This window comes from Hemiscyllium ocellatum, chromosome 6 (assembly GCF_020745735.1).
Source record: "Hemiscyllium ocellatum isolate sHemOce1 chromosome 6, sHemOce1.pat.X.cur, whole genome shotgun sequence".
In the NCBI taxonomy this organism is placed as follows: Eukaryota; Metazoa; Chordata; class Chondrichthyes; order Orectolobiformes; family Hemiscylliidae; genus Hemiscyllium; species Hemiscyllium ocellatum.
The window spans coordinates 69,384,693-69,398,896 of record NC_083406.1 but is presented as its reverse complement, the minus strand read 5'-3'; the positions used below and the strand labels follow the sequence as shown (position 1 = coordinate 69,398,896).

Sequence of the window (14,204 nt, the reverse complement as noted above, 5' to 3'; positions counted from 1 at the left end):
TCCACCAAATAAGGAGGAACCATTTAGGACTGGTGATGTGTACAGTCAATTCCAAAGAAGGCTTACACTTGGCACAGAGACCTGTGCAGAAAGAGCACATGGAGTTCCTTGATTTTCAGCAGGACTTAGGAAAATAACACTGCAGGAGATACCCTACGTCAGGAGGCACGGTAAAGACATTGAGAAGATTCCAGCTTGGCCAGCTGCCACCTCTCCCCAGTAGATATTCCCTCTGGTTCTATGTTTGGCTTTGTTACAGAACCCATGTTAGTGAAGGACAGGTATCACTGGTAGCTAAAAGCATGTATTATTCATTAAAGTACTTAATAAATTAATTAAGTTTTGTAGAGCTGTCTTTTCTGTATCTTCATCAACATATCTCCTGTTATCTCTCAGAGAAGAGCAGCACACCAATTCTGTCACTACTCTATTTTGTTGCACGATACAACACAATCTAGTAACTCATTCAGTACATCCCTGGCATTCATGGGCTCAACCAAAATGCCAGCTGACCCTCACATACCAGAGACTGCTGCCAGTCTCTCGTTTACCTTTTGCTGGTCCCTTCTTGTGAATTAGTATCATGCAAAATGTAAAAGCAATTCAAAAGGACGATAGCACAAACTGATTGGTTAGACCGGTCAGGAAAGATAAGTTGAGGCTTCTTCTCTAGAAAAGGCTGAGAGGGGGCCTTAAAAATAGAAAACCAATGATCAATTAGACATAGAGAAATGGTGGTGCAATTGAATTGCATAATGTATTCCTCGGGGACAGGTTATGTCATGGATCCTCTAAACATGTGAGATCATGCAATCTCTCCTCCAGCTCTCCTGCACCATTAATGTCTTTGGCACTCCCTCCATTAATCTAGACCCCTCTGTCAGGAGTGGTGCTCATTTTGCAAACTTTTTCATTGCAGAAAGTTTTTGTTGGGCTTCCTTTAAAAGGCAGCTGCGTTTAATAAAGAGCTCGCTGTCTGTATTTGTGGCCAGCACCGAAACCTCAAAACACAATCTACTGTATCCAGAATGCAGATGCAGAGCTGAAAAGATAGTGCAGCTATAGAGGTACAGGGACTCACACAAAAATCATTCAGGGAAGTTGGGTAAATTAACTTTTAGTCTTAACAAGCTGACGTGATCTGCTTGGCCATGCCATGAATCCTTGGCTGGTACACCCATTACATTCTGAGGAAGGATCACTGGAACTGAAACTTTAACTTGGATTCCTCTTCTCAGATGCTGCGATAAATGCTGAGCTTTTCCAGCAACTTCTGTTTTTGTTTCTGATTTACAACATCTGCACTTCTTTCTGTTTCCACTTGTCAATTTGTCCAAAGCAAGAAATATAAACGTATCACGCATAAATCCAATGGAGGATTTATCACCCAGCTAGTGATAAGAATGTGAAATGCAGTACCACAGGGTATAATTGAAGGAATGGTGGAAATATATTTAAGGGAGAAAGGAAATAAACAATGCAATGGCATATGTTAAAAGGATGAGATGAGGTTTATGTGGAGTATAAGTGCCAGCAAACTCAAGCTGGACCAAGTGGGTTGCTTGTCAATTGAATCAAATTTACAAAGCAATTATAGATATATCTGGGACGTACATGTGTAGTTGCAAGTTTATGAGATCATAAGAACATAAGAAATGGGAAGTAAGTGTATCTTTTAGATTCTTGAACCTGCTCCGTCATTCAATGCAATCATGACTTGATCTTTTTTCTACCCCAACTTCACATTTCTGTTCCCCCTACCATGTGTTGCCTTAAGAGTTCAAACGCCATCAATCTCAGTCTGGAATATATTCACTGAAGGAGCATTCACAACCCTCTAGAGCAGTAAATTCTAAAGGGGCAGAACCTCCTGATTGAAGAAATTGCTGTTCATTTCAGTCCAAATTACACGACTGAGTCTTTACCCTAAAGCTGTGCCTTTAAGCTATAGACTCCCCATCAGGGAGACCAAGGTACAAACCCTCACTAGCCCCTTCAGAATCGTCTTTCAATGAAATCACATGCTATTATCCAAACTCCAGAAAATTCAGACCCAATTTACTCAGCCTCACAACTTAAGACAACTCTCACATCCCTGGAAGCAATCTAGGAAGGTTTTGCTGTCTTGCCTCCAAGCAAAATATATTCTCTCCCAGTTAATGGCCAAATCATCACAGACAATTCAACCAAAGCTTCCTCATTCTCCATTCCAATTTCCATACAGCAAAGGAAAGGCTTACTATTCCTGTCTGCTAACTTTATGAGTTTCTTGTATGAATACTTCCAAGTTTCTCTTAACAGAATGAGTTTAAGCACAGGAAGCTAGAAAGACAAATATGTATTCATCCTTGCCATTCAAAATGAACAACTGACATGTTATCAGCACAGGAGAAAGTGAGAACAGGAGATCAGAGTCAAAAAGTGTGGCACTGGAAAAGCCAGATGAAGGGCTTATGCCCAACAAGTCAACTCTCCTGCTCCTCGGATGCTGCCTGACCTGCTGTGCTTTTTCAGCACCATACTTTTTGACTCTGGTGTTATCAGCTCAAACAGGTGAAGGCGTACTCATCTGGAAATGTCTAATGGTAGAGATGGCAATTTACCAGAAAGATTGTGATAGGAATGTGACGTTCCCTCCAACCTGATTTTGAACATGTCAAATTCATATTGTCTTCTATTTTTATTTTCCAGTGTCAGTTTAAACAAAATAGGAATATGATGTGTTTTCTCAACCAGCTGCATGCCTTTTCTCTGCATTAGGCTCATGGTGACTTAAACATACAAGTTCTAGACCTAAAGGGATGCAATCATTAAGGAAAGTCCTGAGTAGGGTGTCCCAGAGCTCAGAATTAGGATGACTATGGTTTCGAACATGCATCATTGATTTGGATTTTGAAACTTAATACAAATCAGCTACATTTGCAGATGATAAAAAAATTACAGTGCATTGTAAAATTGAATGAGTCAATATAATGCTGACAAGATTTGTGAACTGACCAAATAATGGCTGATGAAATTTTGTATGAAAAAGTGTGAAATATTATAAATAGAATAGAAACATAACTCCATTATAATGATGATAAAATCGTTAAGAATAAATTTGCATCGGTCTAATTGTCTTATTAGACACAATGCTCAATAAGTCCTCCCAATGCAAAGTAGACATTCATCAATCATAGCAAGTGAACGTTGTACAATGTAACCAAAACAGTAAAATCAAAGTCAGAGGAAGCTCCAAAAATTAATTGTTTTTCTTAAAGCACATATTGACTTCTGTACTGCATCCAATTCTGGATGTGGAGAATGAGAGACATAGTGAAGTTGGAGGTAGTACAGGGCAGGTAGGGTTAGGATTATCATTGATGACCCCTGTGTCAGAGTCTTAGTTATAAGCTGCTAGTACTGAGCAACCTTCCCGCTTTCCTAGCTTACACAACACAGCATGCCAGAAGTGCTGAAATATCCTGAAAGTCAGCTTACTTTGCAGTATTACATAATATTAGCTCAGAGTAACATAGGCATATGCAACACTCAAAGAACAGTACCCCCTCTACACTAGTTACATTGTTTGCCTCCATACAAAAAGCTAGATAGAATGAAATAAATCCATTTCATTATACATTTACTTACACGTGATGCTTATGTGTAATTTTGAAATATTTAACAATTGAGTAAAATGGAACAGATGTAAATAAGTCATAATGAGGATGATCCAATTTATACTTCTTTCTCTGATGTAATTTTAAATAATTGCCATTTTCCCATAATTCAATCTGTCATGGAGTCATACAGCATAGAAACAGAGCCTTAAGTCAGACTCATCCCTGCCAACCAGGTTTCCGAAACTGAACTTATCCCATTTGCCTGTATTTGGCCCATTTCCCTCTAAACTCTTCCTATTCATATCTCCATCCAGAAGCCTTTTAAATGTTGCAATTGTACCCATCTCCACCACTTCCTCTGGCAGCTCATTCCATACACGTACCACCTTCTGTATGAAAAGGTTGCCCCTAAAAGTTTTCTCCTCTCACCTTAAACCTATTGCCTCTAGATTTGGATTTCTCTAGCTGGGAAAAAGACTTTAGCTATTCACCTTATCCATGCCCTTCGTGATTGCATAAATCTCTAGTATAATATAAATACCGTGTAGTATATTAGATCAACATTTTGTTTTTCATCTTTATTTTTGGCCAATGGACTGACACAGAAATAAAATTAAAATGAAGATGTTTTAAAAGAAAGTACTAGTCAGTACTTTTTGTTCAGTGACCAGCATTTACGATATACAATGGAGGGAATTAAATTTCTTCATCTTACCCTGACCAGGAAGGTCATCTCTGCCAGAAATGAACAGTTTGTAGCCATACTTTTCCTCAAGGGTCTGTGGCAAAGTGTGGAGAGCAAAGTGGTTTGCATTACAGTTATCAAGAGATCCTTCATTCACATATCTTGGATAGATGACGTATGCATCAAACATCTTACCATCTGTATAATCAAAGAAAAATATGTACTTGTAACAATACTAATTGATAATAAATAATTTGCTTGTACTGATTAAAGATGGCACATTTATTTTTCAACAAAATGTAATTTGAAATTGTAAGTGTGCAATGCTCTAATGCTGTAGTCTGAAATTTACACTACAAGACTAAATAATATTTGTAGTCTTAACCTCATTCAATGTTAGCAATTGGTTGATGTGAGTAATAGAAACAGAGTGATTTATAGATTCATAGATCCATACAGCACAGAAAAACATCAAGACTGCACAGTCATAACTACTACTAAAATTGTGTTAATCCCAATTTCCTCTCTTGTCCCATATCCTTGAATGTTATGATTTTTGAAGTACTCATCCAAATATTTTTTTAAAGGTTTCCAGCCTCCACTACCTTCTCAGGCAGTACATTCCAGATTCCCACCATCCACTGAGGGAAAAGGTTCTTTTCCCAAATCCCCTCTGAATTTCCTTACTCTAAATCTATGCTCCCTCGTGTTTGACCCTTCAACCAAGGGGAATAGCTGCTCTCTATTCACCCTGTTCATGCCCTTCATAATCCTGTACACCTCAAACATGTTCCCCCTCCATCTCCTCTGCTGTAAAAAGAATAATCCAAGCCCATCTAGACTCTCCTTATAGCTAAAGTTCTCCATCACAGGCAACATCCTGGTGAAGGGTCGAGAGTGTGTTGTTTGAAAAGTACAGCCGGTCAGGCAGCATCTGAGGAACAGGAAAATCAATGTTTCGAACATAAGCCCTGCATCAGGAATGAGGCATGTGGGTCGGGGCTGAGAGATAAATGGGAGGGGAGTGGGGTTAGCGGGACGTAACTGTAAGTGAATGAAAGTGAGAGAGAAGGTGAGTGGTCAGAGAAGGCAGTGATCGACAGGTCAGGAAGGCAGTGCCAAGTTGGAGGCTTGTGACTGGGATAATGCGGGGGGTGGGGGGGGGGGGAGGAGAAATGAGGATGCTGTTGAAATCCACATTTATCCCATGTGGTTGCAGGGTCCCAAGGCAGAAAAAAAGGCGTTCTTCCTCCAGGCATCAGTTGGAAACGGTTTGGCAGTGGAGGAGGCCAAGGACCTGCATGTCCTTGACGGAGTGGGAGGGGGAGTTGAAGTGTTCAGCCACGGGGCAGTGGGTCTGATGGATGCGGGTGTCCCAGAGATGTTCTCTGAAACAATCGCAAGAAGACGTCCTGTCTCCCCGATGTAAAGGAGACCACACTGGGTGCAACAGACACTGTAGATGACATTGGTAGAGGTACATGTAAATTTCTGATGGATGTGGAATCCTTTGGGGTCATGGACGGAGGTTTTGCATTTACTGTGGTGGCAGGGAAAAGTACCAGGAGTGGGGTTTCGGCTGGTGGGTGGGAGTGGGGGGTGGGGAGGTGTGACCTGATGAGGGAGTCACTTTCACCTAACATCCTGGTGAAGTTCCTCTGTACTCCCTCTCATGTTATCACATCTTTCCTGTAGTGAGGTGACCAGAACTGCACACAGTACTCCAGCTAACTAATGCTCTGTACAACCCCACCTTTTTCTCTTGTACTCTGTGCCACAACTGATGAAAGCAAGTGTCACATATGCCCTTTTAACTATCCTATTCATGTGCTTTGATGACTTCAGGGATCTAGTGAATAATTACCGCAAGATCCCTCTGTTCCTTGAAAGAGGGCCCTTGTGGTACAGTGCTGGAACTGGCTTCCAGTAACTCAAACTGCCTTCTCCATTACTCTTCGTATCCTATTATCCAATGTCCTGCCATTCATTAAGTACTCCCTCATTGTGTTTCTTCTTTTAAAGTGCATCACCTCACACTTACCAGGGTTAAATACCATCTGCCACTTGTCTGCTCATCTGACCAACCCATCTATATCTTCCTGTAACATGTAACCATCTTCTTCACTATTAACCACGCTACCAAATTGGTGTTGTATGCAAATTTGCTGAATATTCCTCTCACATTTTCATCTGTATTATTTATGTATTTAACAGATAATAAGTGTCCCTGTATTGACTCTTGTGGTACAGTGCTAGACACTGGTTTCCAGTCACTCAAACAGCCTTCTACCATTACCCTTTATGTCCTGATTTGGAGATGCCGGTGTTGGACTGGGGTGTGCAAAGTTAAAAATCACACAACACCAGGTTATAGTCCAACAGGTTTAATTGGAAGCACACTAGCTTTCGGAGCAACACTCCTTCATCAGGTGATAGTGGAGGGCTCAATCATAACACAGAATTTATAGCAAAATTTACAGTGTGATGTAACTGAAATTATACATTGAAAAATTGATTGTCTGTTAAGCCTTTCATCTGTTAGAATACAGTGATAGTTTCACTTCTTTCATGTGTAAATCGCAAAACCTAGTTTTATAAAAAGTTGCATTCTCGGGTTAGCTGTTAACAATGGTGATAGCTAAACAATATGTTGAAGGTGTTAGCTCCCTGCGTTCTCTGTCTATGCCATGATGTTTAGATTGATTCTAATCTAAAATGTGAGATAATGGAGTTTTACATAAATTCATGCAGTTTTTGAGCTCAGAGTTCTACAAGAATGCATGCAGTTTTTGAGCAAAATACAATGTAACCCTGCAAGTACAAATTCACCCCACTAAATATATGTGTGCATGTGGGTCTGTGTCTGTCTGTCTGTCTGGGTTGGGGATTGTGAGTGTGAGAATGTGTGTGTGTGTGTGTGTGTGTGTGTGTGTGTGTGTGTGTGTGTGTGTGTGTGTGTGTGTGTGTGGTGAGTGCAGCGTGTCTTAAGTCTGTGAGGAGGTGAGTGTGGGAGTGTATGTGTGTGTGTGTGTGTGTATAGGAGTGTCTGTGTGTGTGTATAGCGCAATGGTGGTCACCTGTAATATGACATGAACCCAAGGTCCCGGTTGAGGCCCTCCCTATGGGTACCGAACTTAGCTATCACCTCTGCTCGGCCACTTTTCGCTGTTGCCTGTCCCGAAGTCCACCTTGGAGAATGGTCACATGAAGGTCCGAGGCTGAAGGTCCTGGACCACTGAAGTGTTCCCCAACTGGGCGGGAACCCTCCTGTCTGTTGATTGTTGTGCGGTGCCCATTCATCCATTGTCGTAGCCTTTGCTTGGTTTCCCCAATGTACCATGCCTCCAGGCATCCTTGCCTGCAACGTATAAAATAGACAACATTGGCTGAGTCACATGAGTACAAGGTGGGAGGTGTTCCCACGCGTAATGGTGGTATCTATGTCCACACTCTGACAAGTCTTGCAGCGTCAACTGTGATAGTCTTGTATAGAGTTGTCCTGAGAGCCGGGCAACTTGCTACGAACAGCGATCTCTTTGAGGTTTGACGGTTGTTTAAAGGCAAGTAGTGGAGATGTGGGAAAGGTCTTGGTGAGGTGCTCATCCTCATTGATAATGTGTTGCATGTCACGTAATTTATGCTCCTGGGAAATATGTCAGTTGCAGCATGTGTCTGTCTCCTGAGGAGGTCATTACGGTTCCTTGCTGTGGCATGTCGGAACTGGCAGTCGATGAGTTGAGCATCGTACCCCGTTCTTGTCAGCGCATCCTTGAGTACTTCCAGGTGTCCATCATGTTCCTCCTCATCTGAGCAGATCTGGTGTATGCCTAGGGCTTGTCCATAGGGGATGGCTGTTTTAATATGTTTTGGGTGGAAGCTGGAGAATTGCAGCATTGTGAGGTTGTCTGTGGGTTTGTGGTAGAGTGTCGTGCTGAGGTGTCCATCCTTGATGGAGATGCATGTGTCCAAGAATGAGACAGATAGTCAAAAGTAGTCCATGGTGAGTTTCATGGTGGGATGAAACTTGTTGATGTTACTGTGCAGTTTTATCAGTGACTGCTCGCCATGGGTCCAGAGGAAGAAAATGTCATCATTGTACCTGGTGTACAATGTTGTTTGGAGATCCTGCATAGAGAAGAAGTTTTGTTCGAACCTGTGGATAAAAATGTTGGCATATTGGGGTGCAAATTTGGTCCCCATGGCTGTTACATGTCTGGATGTAAAACTGGTTGTCAAAGGTGAAGACGTTCTGATCAAGGATAAAGTGGAAGAGTTGTTGGATGGTGATTGGAGATTGGCAGTTGTTGGTGTTGAGTACTGAGGCTGTTACAGTGATGCCATCATTGTGGGGGATGTTGGTGTAGAGTGCGGAAACGTTCATTGTGACAAGGAATGTTCCCGGTTCGACTGGTTTGTGGGTGCTGTGTTTCTGTAAGAAATCTGTAGTGTTCCATGGGTCCTGAGTTTCTGTAAGAAATCCATAGTACAACCCCCACCCCAGACAGACACACACACAGACAGACAGACAAAGACCCACGTGCACATATATATTTTGTGGGGTGAATTTGTACTTGCAGGGTTACATTGTATTTTGCTCAAAAACTGCATGCATTCTTGTAGAACTCTGAGCTCAAAAACTGCATGAATTTACATAAAACTCCATTATCTCACGTTTTAGATTAGAATCAATCTAAACATCATGGCATAGACAGAGAACGCAGGGGGCTAACACCTTCAACATATTGTTTAGCTATTACCATTGTTAACAGCTAGCCCGAGAATGCAACTTTTAAAAAAAACAGTTTTGTGATTTACACATGAAAGAAGTGAAATTATCACTGTATTCTAACAGATGAAAGGCTTAACAGACAATCAATTTTTCAATGTATAATTTCAGTTACATCACACTGTAAATTTTTGCTATAAATTCTGTGTTAGGATTAGCCCTCCACTATCACCCGATGAAGGAGCGATGCTCCGAAAGCTAGTGTGCTTCCAATTAAACCTGTTGGACGATAACTGGTGTTGTGTGATTTTTAACCTTTATGTCCTATTACTAAGCCAGTTTCTGATCCATCTCACCAAGGATTCCCTCATTTCCAGGTGCTTTAACCTTTTTAATCAGTCTACCGTGTCGGACCTTTTCAAAAGCTTTGCTAAAATCCATATAAAATACATCAACTGAACATCCACACACTTGATCACATTTTCAAAAGATTCTAACAAATGTATTTGACAAAACCATGCTGACTATCCTTAATTAACCCATGCCTTTGAAAGTGAGTATTAATTCACTCCTTCAGACTTTTCTCCAATAGTTTCCCTACCACTGACATGAGACTCACTAGTCTATAATTGCCTGGTCCACCCCTCTTAATAAGTGGAATCACATTAGCCACCCTCCAGTCCTCTGGCACATCACCCTGTCACCAAAGAGAAGTTAAAAATTTGTGTCAGAGTCCCTGCCATTTCCTGCCTCGCCTCCACAGCAGCCTGGAATGCAATCCAACCAGGCGAGGGGATTCATCCAGCCTGACAGACCCCCCAGTACCTCCCCATTTCCTATGACAAACTGTGCAAGTTCCAGACAGTCCCTTTTCCTGAAATCCATATCTGCATTCTCCTTTTCCAGAGTGAAGACCAATGAGAAGGATTCATTCAACTCCCTTCCAATATTCTGCGACCTCACACACAAGTTGCCCCCTTGGTCCCTAATTGTCCCTACTCTTCCCCTGGTTAACCTCTTCATTTTAATATATTTATTAAATAGCTTAGGATTCTCCCTAATCCTGTTCACAAGTTCTTTATCATGCTCCCTTTTTGCTCATCTAATTGTTTTCTAAAGTTCTCTCCTGCACTTCTTATATTCCTCTGGGGCTGCAGCTGAGTTGTGCTATTTGGACTTGATAAAAGCCCTACATTTCTTCTTTATCTAATCCTGAATTGTCCTAGATATCCAGGGTTCTCTGAACTTATTGCTTTGTCATTTAACACTAAAAGGTACATTTTGGGCCTGTACTCTCCCCAGCTCCTTTTTGAATGTCCCTCCCATTGCTCTGCTGTAGACTTATCCACAAGGAACTGTTCCCAGTCTACTGTGGCCCGATCCTTTTTTATTCGAAAAAAATCTGTCTTCCCCCAGTTCACAGCTGTCTTTTGCAGGCCATCTTTCTCCTTGTCTCTGACAAATTTTGAAGTGTGCCATGTTGTGGTCACTATTGCCTATTACGTTCCCCCACTGCCACATCGAGCACTTGTCTGGCTTCTTTCCCCAGATCCAGCACTGCAATATCCCTTGTTGGGACTTCTACATGTTGGTACAAAAAACTGCGCTGGATACATTTCAAGAAATCTGACCCCTCTAAACCCATAACACTATGACAATCCCCTTATATAATTACCCAATTATTACTCTTATACACCTCTGTGAACTGCCGACATAATTGCTCCTCTATTTTGCACTGACTCTTTGAGGGTCTAGAGTACAGTCCCAGTAAAATAGCTGCCCCCTTAACATTCCTACGTTCTACCCCCAAAGCATCATTTGAGGACCCTTCCAAGACATCATCTCTCCTTATTGCAGTAATTGACTCCCTCATTAATAGCGCTACACCACCACCTTTTTTACACCTTCCTCTATTTCACTGAAGATCCTATACCACCAATGTTGAGTTGCCAGTCTAGCCCTTCCCTCAACTATATTTCTGTGGTGGCAACAATATCATCTTTCCATGTGTTAATCCACACCATTCACTGGTTAGTCTTATATTACACTCCTAGCATTAAAGACTTGCCAGCCTTGCCTTACTCTCTTGACACTCAACGTAACTGAACTCACTGTGACTGTCTTCCTTTTCTGTAGCATGATGTGTCCCTGTTTCATCAATATTCTGAGTTCCCTCCCTCTGCCAGACTTGTTTAAACCCCTCCCAACAGCATTAGCAAACCTACCTGCAAGGATGTTGGGCTCAGGTATAGACCATTCCATTTGTACCTATTCCACCTTCCCAAAACAGTCCCAGTGATCCAGGATCCTCAAGCTCTGCCTCTTGCACCAACTCTTGAGCCACATATTCATCTGTCCTATTTTCCTATTTCTAAACTCACTTGCACATGGCACCAGGAATAATCCAGAGATACAACCATTGAGGTGATAGAGTCATAGAGTTGTACAGCCTTCAGTCCAATTCATCCATGCTGACCAGATATTGTAAATTAATCTAGCCCCATTTGCCAGCATTTGGTAAATATCCCTCTAAACCTTTCCTAATCATATACCTATCTAAATGCCTTCTAGGTGTTTTTAAGAGTGCCAGCCTTCACCACTTCCCCTGGCAGCTCATTCCATTCACACCCCACTCTCTGCATGAAAAAGGTACCCCTTCGATACCATTTAAATCTTTCCCCTCTCACCTTTACCTATGCCCTTTAGTTTTGGACTCACCAACCCTGCGGATATCTGGTTTTTAATCTGCTGCCTAGTTCCTTGAATTCTTGATGCAAGATCTTATTTATCACTTTGTCCATATTATTGGTACCAACATGTGCCACGACCTCCAACTTATCACCATTCCCTTTCATGATGCCCTGCAGCTGTTCAGTGACATCCTAACCCTGGCACTAGGGAGGCAACACACCATGCTGGAGTCACGTCTTTGGCTGCAGAAATGCCTGATTGCTTCCCTAACTGAAGAATCATTTTCACCCTGTCCCTTCCCTTTTCTTCTCATTGTCTCTCCCCTCACTACCACCTCCACTTCCATACAGTCAAGCCGCTTGTGGTGCCAGAAGCTTGGCTCTGATTGTATTCCTCTGAAGTACCAACACTCTCATCAGCTTCCAAACTGCAATACCGGTGAGTGAGTGGGACCACAGGAGACTCCTACACTGCCTGCCTGTTCTTTCTGGACTGCCTAGTGGACACCCATTTCCTTATTTCCTCTACTTGTATGATATTGCACACTGGTTGACAATGTCAAATGGAAAATAACTGCTTGAAATACATAATACAGAAATCAAATTGATTTTACATGCTAGTTGATATACATAATATTAAACCATTCAATACTGCTTTGTAATAGTCATGAACTGACAGCCATATTACATTCTATTTCATATGCATAAACAAACACTGTGATTACAAATTGTTTAATTTTTGTAGTCCTAAACTCAGACTGATATCGTATACCAAATAATTTAGAAAACCTGAATCATCAGATATTATTATGCAAAACTGATGTACAGGTATTTAACTTTAGAAATCAAGTGCACCACATGTGTCCAATGCAGGTGGACTGACAAATCCCTTTCCTTCAAGTTGATTCTCCCCGTGATGAGTATGAGCTAACAACCTGTCCACATGAGAAGAAACTTAGAGAAGAGCACACTGCAAAGCCCAATCTGCCAGTTGTTAAGGTACCAAGAAATTGGGCTATGTGCAGAAGAAGGAAAAAGGAAAGGAAATTTGCGTTCTGTTGTTTTGTATCTTCTCTCTCTCTCTCCCCCAACTCTCTCCCATCTCCCCACCCTGCGTCTCTCTATCTCTCTCCTTCCCATACCTGCACCCACACCCACACCCCACCAATCCCGTGGGGCAGCCTGGTGGCTTTAGTGGTTAGCACTGCTACCTCACAGCATCAGGGACCCAGGTTTGATTCCAGCCTCAGGCGACTGTGTGGAGTTTGCACATTCTCCCCATGTCTGCGTGGCTTTCTGCCGGGTACTCCGATTTCCTCCCACAGTCCAAAGATGTGCAGGTTAGGTGGATTGGCCATACTAAATTGCACATTGTGTTCTGGGATGTGTAGGTTAGGTGCATTAGTCAGGGATAAATATAGGGGAATGGATTTGGTTGGGATACTCTTTAAAGGGTTGGTGTGGACTTGTTGGGCCAAAGGACCTGTTTCCACACTATAGGGATTCTATGTTTCTCTCACACACACACATATACTGCCTTTTTAGGAAACTGGGCACGTTTTGGAAGGATTATCACACCGATTATCAATCAGCTTGAACTGCATTACGAACACTCTTTCTAACAAGTCTTAGGGAATTTGAATCTAGCACATCTGGCTCAGAGATACAGTCACTACCCACTGAGACATAAGACGTTCATGACAGGAAGTAGCAGCAGAATACATTTTATTGTAAACTGTACAAAATCTCCTCTTAACAGCTAGCATTTATAATAATGTTATTTTCTGGAAAAAATTTAAAATATATATATGAAAGTCAGATGAAATAATGTAATAGTTACCATCAATGTCCTTGTGGGATTTAAATAGGTCACGATACCAAAGGACGATGTCCACTTTGCAAATCATACTGATTGTTGTACAGGCCAAAGTCATGAAAATCAATGGAACAAAGATCTTAATCACATGTAGTATCCAATCTGAGGCTAGGAAAAGAATTAAAGAATTGTGACTGAAAGAAAGGTTGCTTTAACAGCATTTTAATGAATGATGCAATCTGATCCAATTTTAAAACATATTTTGAGAATGTCTCATCAAAAAACAACAAGCATGATGACTATTGTATAATAGTTTAATAAAGTATATAGATTTATTTGACCACCAATTATCGATCTATATGCAAGCCACCCAAAAGCTATTAATTAATTTTGAATTTTAGCTCTGACTATGTGCAGTGTAGAAGCACAAAAGTACAACTTTGTTTGGATTCAGTAGTAAAAAGGCCTACAAACCTGTTCTAATAGATGAGAAAGATTCTGTGGCAGTTGTTTGAAGAAAGATTTCCTTGGAATCTCAGTCAATATTAATCTCTCAATCAACTTCACAAAAAGAGGTTTTTTTAACCCAATGGTATTTATGGGGAATTATTGTGCACAATATTGACTGACATGTTTACCTTTATAACATCAGTGACAACAGTTTGAAAATAATTAATTTGTTGTG

At 41.4% G+C, this 14,204-nt stretch overlaps 1 protein-coding gene across 1 annotated transcript in view; it reads right to left on the bottom strand.

The window, feature by feature from the left end:
* The window catches only part of LOC132816935 (interleukin-1 receptor type 1-like), a 30,067-nt gene extending 16,457 nt beyond the window's left edge, over positions 1 to 13,610 (bottom strand). Inside the window, exons 1-2 of the mRNA XM_060826960.1 lie at positions 13,544 to 13,610; positions 4,318 to 4,485 (exon numbers count right to left, since the gene is read on the bottom strand). Of these exons, the coding sequence (XP_060682943.1) occupies positions 4,318 to 4,485; positions 13,544 to 13,610 (235 nt within the window). The remainder of the gene's footprint in view (positions 1 to 4,317; positions 4,486 to 13,543) is intronic.
* Positions 13,611 to 14,204: the final 594 nt, after the last annotated feature.